Source organism: Apteryx rowi, unplaced genomic scaffold (genome assembly GCF_003343035.1).
Source record: "Apteryx rowi isolate R43461 unplaced genomic scaffold, aptRow1 scaffold_80, whole genome shotgun sequence".
Lineage (NCBI taxonomy): Eukaryota > Metazoa > Chordata > Aves > Apterygiformes > Apterygidae > Apteryx > Apteryx rowi.
In genome coordinates this window covers 1-8,447 of record NW_020451094.1, presented here as the reverse complement: position 1 = coordinate 8,447, position 8,447 = coordinate 1, and the positions used below count along the sequence as shown (strand labels likewise).

The 8,447-nt window shown below is 38.6% G+C and overlaps 1 protein-coding gene across 2 annotated transcripts in view; it reads right to left on the bottom strand.

Moving 5' to 3' along the window:
* The window catches only part of DNM3 (dynamin 3), a 177,372-nt gene extending 171,461 nt beyond the window's left edge, over positions 1 to 5,911 (bottom strand). For both annotated transcript variants that reach the window (XM_026089156.1, XM_026089155.1), the window contains exon 1: positions 5,827 to 5,911. In XM_026089156.1, coding sequence (XP_025944941.1) covers positions 5,827 to 5,911 — 85 coding nt within the window. The remainder of the gene's footprint in view (positions 1 to 5,826) is intronic.
* Positions 5,912 to 8,447: the final 2,536 nt, after the last annotated feature.

The following is an 8,447-nucleotide window of genomic DNA, read 5'->3' as shown; positions in this document are numbered from 1 at the left end:
CAAAACGCGCCTGGATGCAATCCTGTGCAATGTGCTCTAGGTGACCCTGCTTGAGCAGGGGGGTTGGACTAGATGATCTCCAGAGGTCCCTTCCAACCTCAGCGATTCTGTGATTCTGTGATTCTGTCCCTAGGCTAGCCAACAGTTACAAAGTATAGTAGTTACTTTACTTTTTCATGAGTGGATTCCATATTTCCTCAGCACATCAACGAGCATCAACCTGAGATCAAGGAAACAAAATCTTCCGGGTAACACCACTTGTAAAACCAAGTATTTGTGGATATGGTTTATCTGTCCCAGCATGAGCTGAGGTCCATGCCCTGTTTCAAGGCACTGATGGGAAAGCCGGCTGAGCCCTCAAACCCAAGCTGACAGACCTCAGCAGTCACTGCACGCACTGATGCTAGGACACACAGACAAACAGCAGCAAGGAAGACAGAGTCTCTGCAAGCTTACAGTAACAGCTGAAATTCAGGTTTCAGACTGGCAGCACTATTCCTCTTCTAGCATATCAGCTCTGATTGGATGATGGGTCCCCTGCTGTTTCAGATTTGGGTCACCAGTCACTATCACCTTTTCCCCATGGTGACTGTGACTCTTAGCTTCTGGGGTACCTGCCTCCTCAGTTTTCACCGGTCTGCACAGCATCCCTGCTCATCATCTGAATGATGAGTGGCTGCCAGGGAGCGGGACCCAGAAAAGGCCAGCCACAAGCTTCCTTTCCTCCCTGTAAAGTGGCCAGTCCGTCCCCTATTATTGGTACTGTGGTATCTTTCTAATTTCTTTGTCCTTGAAGGCCTCTGAATGCATTCCTGTTAATGAAATCTTTAAGATCATTTGCATTAGCTGAAATAACCAGTTTAAATTCTTTTCATCAATTTTTCATTTTCTGTTAGAGGATTTTTTTTTTTTGCCAGCAGATGGCAATAAAAGATGGGTATGCATTAGGAGTAGTCTCACAATAAAGGATAGTTGCATTAAAGTTCAGCAACCTTAATAGAAAAGAGCATCTGCGATATTTGCAAACATTTCGCAATGTTTTCTGAACCTTACAGTGATTTACTTTCCACTTAGTGTTGTAATTAACAGAACTGAAACAAATGTGGGTATTGTACATATGGATMATTAATCTAAAATGCCCAGCCTGATAATGATTTTTAAAATCTGTTAGTCTGCCATTTCTTTGGCACAGCAATGTAAGAACTAGCCTTGAAGCAAATTTGAAATTCTTCAAAAAACAGTTATCAAAATGAGGAAAAATACCCTTTTAAAGACAAGATATGTTAACATTTAAATAAGCAGTATTAATATAGCAGGAAAAGCATTTTTAACAAGCAGTAGACCTACAGTAATAGCTTCACCCAAAACCAGAGCGCATTTTTTGTTGTCATTGCTGCTGAAGAACCACCAGAATCAAGAAAAACTACCCATGATCAAGATATCTGGATAATTATTTCCATTTCACAGGCAGGAAATGCATAGCAAAAGGAAGAACAGACTGCCTAAGGTTATACAGAATCTGTGGCAGGAGCAATCAGAAAAAAAGCAACTTTCTTAAGACATTCTCAGGTGTTTTAGGTCATTAGCTTCCCAAAGCCTACTCAGCAGCACTGTTTAAAAGTATCAATTAGTTCCTAAGAAATATGTATTTAATTTTATTAAATTTATTCTTTTCGTTATTATAAAGAATTGTCAAGCTAAGAAGTATACTAAAAGTGTGAAACTTAGACAACACACAAAGTTGTGAAACACAAAAACTTTGAACATATTTGAGAAATGGGTTTTAACATCTAAATTACAACATAGCCTTTCAAAGGAAAAAGAGAAAAGAAAAAAAAAAAAAAAAAAACAACCCACCAGCTCACTAGCTCTCCTTGAAGAAAACATAATTACACAAGACAAATCTCTGCTCCCTGGCAAATTTTGGCAGAGAGGAGGTTAAGAGTCAAAACAAAACTGATGTACCTTACACAGAATGTGAGATATATTGCTCCAAAACTATTGAACACTAATGCAGTCCTTTAAACTCCTGTCCCAGGTCATGCTGTGTGCCAACACTTGCATCCTAAGTATACACAAGGAAAAATCCTTGTAAGAGTACAACTACAGGAATACGGAATGCATTATTCCTCCTGAAAAGGAATTATGAGTAAGGAAGTATGAGACCAGCACTTTACACTCATTGGTAACTGCTGAAATATAAGGACAGTGTAGCATTTAAAGCAAACGCTCTCTGGTCAGAAGGAGTGAAGTTCCTGTACCTTTCACTGCAGCAGTCAAATACTGAGAGCAGTGGTGTTTCTCTTGCCTGTTTTGGACATCAGATTCTCACAAAATGAACTACCCTCACATCCAACTTCTCACCCAGGAAAAGAGTAGATGGAATTCTTCCCAAGGACATAGATGTGGTAATTATTCTACCCAAGCTGTCTTGCCTGCCTTGTAAAACCTGAAGCTCTCTATCAGACAGTCTGCCAGCTAACACAACTGTGCCTTCTAAAAAACTAACTGAATTGTGTCTTCCGGATGGGACTATTTTCTTGTAAACCATTCTGTACTCTGAACTTCTTTAGTCACTAGCAATAATGAAGGTGTCTAGGAGCAAGATTCTTGTTAGACTTGGCACTAGCGTTCCCAACATTGGGGAACTGCCCTGGGCCAAACACAGTGAMCACAAAGGAGAACATCAAAGTACTTCTATATTCTTTACCATACTTTATGTAGGACAGGAACTCTTTTTAATTGTGATTTTTGTGTGGGAAACAAAGCTGCATTTTAGAGCTGTTTATCACAGAACAAAGACTTTATGCATATTTGGTTCAATTCTCTCTTTCAGTGAGATATCATATATGCCGTCTTTCCTCAGTAGAAGAGAAGCAACTGAATTGAAAACATGAGCTGAAGACCAAGCATGAAAAACTGTGACCCTACCTACAGGACTCCCAATGAAATACTTTGGGACAAGTCATGAGTACTATGCATCTCAGCATCAGAAGAGAGCCGTCTTGGAGCCTCAAAATATTTACAAGACAGAGAATTTTTTTCCTCCTCTAGACGGTACAGTAGTTTATTAAATATAGGCCACATTTACAATTTCATTTGAAATTCAGCTGGGCAGCCCCCAAAAGGCAGCTGTTAAAATAGAATAGTCAAGATACAAGTTAGAGTCCTCCAAAAGATTGAGAATTCATTTCTAACAGCCAGGTTTTGACTTACTCTGTGCTACCAGAAATTCCTGACATTATCAAACTGAGAGGAAAACAGTCATAACTATGGAAGACTGCCTTGTCAGTTGTAATATTTAATTAAAATCTTTGTCTTTGCCTCCAGTATTTCAAAGTTCGGTATTTGCATGGACGTAAAAGTGCAAAACATGTAAAGCTGTTGTAGGAGCTGTGTTCCCATAAAAAACTGTTACAGTGATTAAACGAGGTCAAAAGGTCTCTACAAAATGGCTTTGTACTATTTGTACAGAATTCTTTAAAAAGAGGAAGTAAACAAAATTATTAAAATATTCCACTTTCCATAGGAGATACATTTCTTAGCACTGAATTGTTTCATGTTACTACTTGCCTATTCTCATTTTCAAAGCACAGAAAGAGTCCAGCTCTTTCCCCAGATGTGTCAGATCCTTCCAGATGTTGGAGAGCCCCCTGATAATCTCTCTCTTACCTGGGCGTGTACAAATGCCTCAGCTGTCAACCTTCAGCCCTCAGTGCCGTGACTCACAGTTAAATGAAGCTTTAACCTCCCTCATCAGTCAAATTTACATTCCCAAAAGATCTTCAACTCAACTGTTATAAAACGTTGCTAAAACTATCTTGTAATCAACCAATCAACTCTGTATGCCTATATGTTACAGTATATAGAAAGCATCCCCTCCCTCCCCCATGAATACTGCAAGATTAAAAATAGTTACTCTTGAAAGAGTCAAGAAAGAACCTAGGATTAGAGATCTATTAACCTTGCTATAGTACCAGGAACCTCACACACTCCTCTAGTTACATTTCTAACATTTTAGATAATTATGAACTTGATAATCAGTCCAGCATCTGCTTCCTGTAAAAGAACATTGTGCTTCTCTAAACAGTTGCCCTTTACTTTCTTATTCTTTTTTTATTATTAGTTTAAGAGATAAAGGTGGCTCAAAAGATAAAGGAATTTCACCGCCAAAAAAAAGAAAAAGGAACAAAGAAAGGAACAAAATAATCAAAGCCTGTATTTTCTAAGGCTCTGGCATCTAATTCCAAACAAACTATATACAGCATTTCCCAAAGGCAAAACATGTCATGGCATCCAGTAAATAAAGACCTACCTAAAAGCTTGTGATATAATGTGAATATAGTAAAATAAGAGAGAGAAGGTATTTAACCAAGGGACGATGATGATTTTAAAAATAAGGCAACAGAGATCAGCCAGAAGTTTAGGATGGATGTCTAGGGTGAAGTATTTAACCACCTGACATTAGAGTATAAGTTTACCAATTCATATGTCCTTGCAGTTTAGTCATTGTACTAAGAATGCCAGCACAGAATTTGGTTCTTTTCTTTCTTCTGCTCTTACATGTTGCTGGGAAAATTAGATGGAGATTCTTCATAGCTAGGATTTATTCATGCATTTCTGCATGCTCTGCCAGAGATCTAAAGCCAGATGTGCAGAAACGGCAAGCATTCGTATCTCCAACTACAGCAAACTTGATCTTTTAATATATATAAGGCAGTACAAGCATATTACACACTCTAAGATCCAAAGGTTCCTAAGCTGAGCACACAGACCTATTGCATTCCACAGTTTTTTCCTTCTCTCCACCTGTAACACTATGAATGTGCTTTACAAGTACTGACACAGAAAAAAAAAAAAAGATTTTGTACACTATGGAGGTCACACATCACTGAATGCAGAAGATATAAGTACTGAAGTCTACCTTCCTACTGAACAATAATGAGATTTTTTCAAGAAAAGAACGTACGCAAAAAAATTTATTAACACTTGCACATAGGGACAGACTAAAGTTCCACGGGCAGACTCAATTTTGTTTCCTCCTCAATTTCTGACCACTTCATAGAGTAAATATGTTTTTAAATGTTGTTCTGGATGTAATTGGTGTAGTGGTATGTTAGTGATTTTGTTGTTCACATTGGTTAAGAAATGATTTAAAAAAAAAAAAGAGAATGTTGGAAAACAATAGCTGCTTTTAAATTTGCCAAGGGATCGAACTACACAACAGCAGGTAAGTGCCACTTGCAAGATTATGAAGCAGTGAATTCTGACAAAGGTCTCAATACCTCAAGTATCTCAGGCGTATACACTTGCTGTATTTTTTATTTTTGACCAGACAGTTCTTAGAAGCTTCATTCTTCTCAAGTCTACCTTCTGCTCTACTTAGTGCAATGAGCCCAACCAAAAAAGATAAGTCATGAAAACAAGCTGCATGGAGCCAAGCCTGTGTGCGCTGGAGCAAAGAGTTGAAAGTAAAAATACAGCAGTTTTGGTATGTTAACTAATACAATTGTAATGCTCATCAACAAATGAATAAATCAAAAATTATTTATAAAATAGTTTGTACATAATAATGTTTCTCCTCTGCTTCAAGTTTGACCTTGAATTAAATTTACTGTGTGCTCTAGGATTTAGATTTTAATATTTTCCTAGATAGGACTAACCGGTCTTAAGCACACAGTTTTGAAGCACTGGGCCTTTGTTCCAGACAGTCTAGTGGCACCTTTCTTCACACTGCTGAAGTTTTCCTAGAATTTTTTTCCCCTCCTACTGAAGTAAATCAGGACTTCATCCAGGCATTGAAATAGAAAAAAAAAGACAGGTTACCTGTTTTGGCAGTGACAAGTTGCAAAACCAATGGCCGTCTTGTTACAATTCCAGATCCCCGTGGAAGAAAATCCCTAAAAAACATAAAGAAATAAAACAACTACAACCAAGAAACACTGCCCAGTTATATAAAATATCAGACTAATTTGGAAGCTCCACTGTATCTCCAGGTACAATGAAATCAAAAAGTTAGCAGGACGGATTTATATCGAACACTACTATAAAACAGTATTATTAATTTTGGCTTGCGATAGCAATAAGTCACCAAATACACGGTAAAATTAAGTTACTGGCTTGAAGTGTTACCAATTCCCTTTCTCCACGACTGTCATATATAACATCTCAAAACTCACCATATATAGTAAGGGTACCTAAGCCACGTCCACATTTATGGAGCTCCCTAAATAAATGTATCCACACCCTTTACTTTATCTGAAGATGCACAGAAAGTACAGACATAAGAACATATACACTTTCACACACCACACCCAAGCCCTGGCCAAACCAAACTGCCAGCACTCTGCACCTACTCTGTCACGCACATAACTTCCACCAGTTCAAATCCCCGAATCACTTTTCTAGCAATACTTCCCCCCAGGAGTTCTTGAGTGAAAGCCAAACCATAGACATACTCTACAGCATGAGGGAGTGTCCTCGGACCAGAAAATCAGCAATAAGGCAGAGACAGCAACTATGTATCCCCACAATACTTTCCATGCCTCCAAAGATAGGGAGAGTCCCTATGCAACCAACAGCCAAGAAAAACTTTGAATCACTTATTATTCGTAAAACTGATGATCAGAAACCCAAAGCAAAATAATGAACAAAGACCTTTTTCTAGGGTCTGCCTCTGTCATCATACCAACTAACTTCTTAAAAACCCTGAGATGAGGTGCAGCGAGGGGCTTTGCAGAGCACTCCTTTCAAATAAGCATCTTCAGAAGAATAAAAATCAGACGCAAATGTACAGTTTCACAATCAGCTTAAGCTCAATTAAGTCACCTCTTTTTGCCTGCCTTAGCAGCAATGCTGAATCACCTCTCTATTTCAGGTGAAAAGTAATCCAACAAATGGTCAGGGCATGGATTTCAGTCAGATCAGAGAGCTGATCTAGGTGCCCAAGTAGCCACAAGTGCTAGTGCCAGTAAAAAGGATGAGGAAGGAATGTGCAGAGTGTGTTTAGGAGGGGTGGGGAGAGGGAGGGGAGGATAAGGAAGAAAGATACTGCCCTGTCAGCCCTTCTGACAGTACTGCTTAGAGGGGTCTGCTCAAGCCACTTGTGAAACTACACCTTACCTGTACCCTCACATTTCTAGACGATCTTATGATGCCTGACTTTAGCAGTTCCTTTAAGGTAGCTCCTAAACCTACAAGGCTTAAAACAAGCCTATAGGGTACATCTATGAAAAACCACCCCAAAACAACCAAAAAAACCACACAAATACTTCATCAAGCTTCAAGATACGAGTTGTGCAAGTCAGAAGACTCTAGGTGTACGCAGTCTCAGCTCAGGACTGCAACACCAGCAAATCTCTCCCCATAAAAGGAAACAAAGTAGAAAAGCTTTGGTGATCTGCAGAGAGCATTTGTTCCTTTAGAACATCACTGCCTCCATCAAAATCCCGAAGTTATACACAAGTTTCCAACATCACAGGTATATTAACCCATGAAAGATGTAATGTCTTCATTACAGTGTTTGAAAAGCATGATACAGCAAGCATACCTGAGAATACACGGCATAAGCACGTGAGCAGCCTTATGCACAACCCAGCTGTAAAAATCCCTAAGTGATTAGCATATGAATCCAAAAGAGTCTGTCCTTGGAGCAGAGACTTCACTGGAAAAAGTAATTCAGTTTCCTCTGAATGAGGAACTGGATTCATAAGTTGCTCCCTCCACACCATCACAAGCAGATGCTACCGGGAATCCACTACACTTCTCGGAGAAGCTTAAGACTGCACTTGCCACAAAAAACATCAAGGAAAGAGGTCCTCTAATATTCCTAAAACAACATTATTTCCAAGATAACTAAATACTACCCTACCCTACTAATACTACCCTTCCCTATTTGGGGAGAAAATGCCTATTAAAGCACAAAATCCCTTGCAGTCTCAAGTACCTCCAATAGCTGCAAAATGAACAAGGAAAAACTTTTTTCTGAATTGGCAAAAGTTATCACATAGTAGCGTTTAAGCTCAGCAACAGAAGTCCTCTTTGCGAAAAGAATATTAAAATTATATTAAAAAAAAGCTTTAAAAAGAAAAGTTTCTTCTGGTATAAGCTCGTACGAGCAGTTTTATTACGTTGAATTTATCTTCTCCATTGTCCCAAAGTGATACCTGCCTCACGTGACAGAAGAATGATTCCCACGTGGATCAGTATGTTACATTATATTGATTAAAATAGGCTATACTTGGGATTCTCGTATTAAAGTATAAACACAGGTGGTGGGTAACTGTATGGTCTGATGAACTAGGTAAATGATAAACGAATCTTGGCAACAGTAACTGAAGAAACCGTAAACGGGAAACAATCATGTAACTTAGCAATTCTGTTGATTATGTTAAGTAACCGAATACTATAGCAACTCTGTTGATTGTATTAAAATAGTGTTATATAAC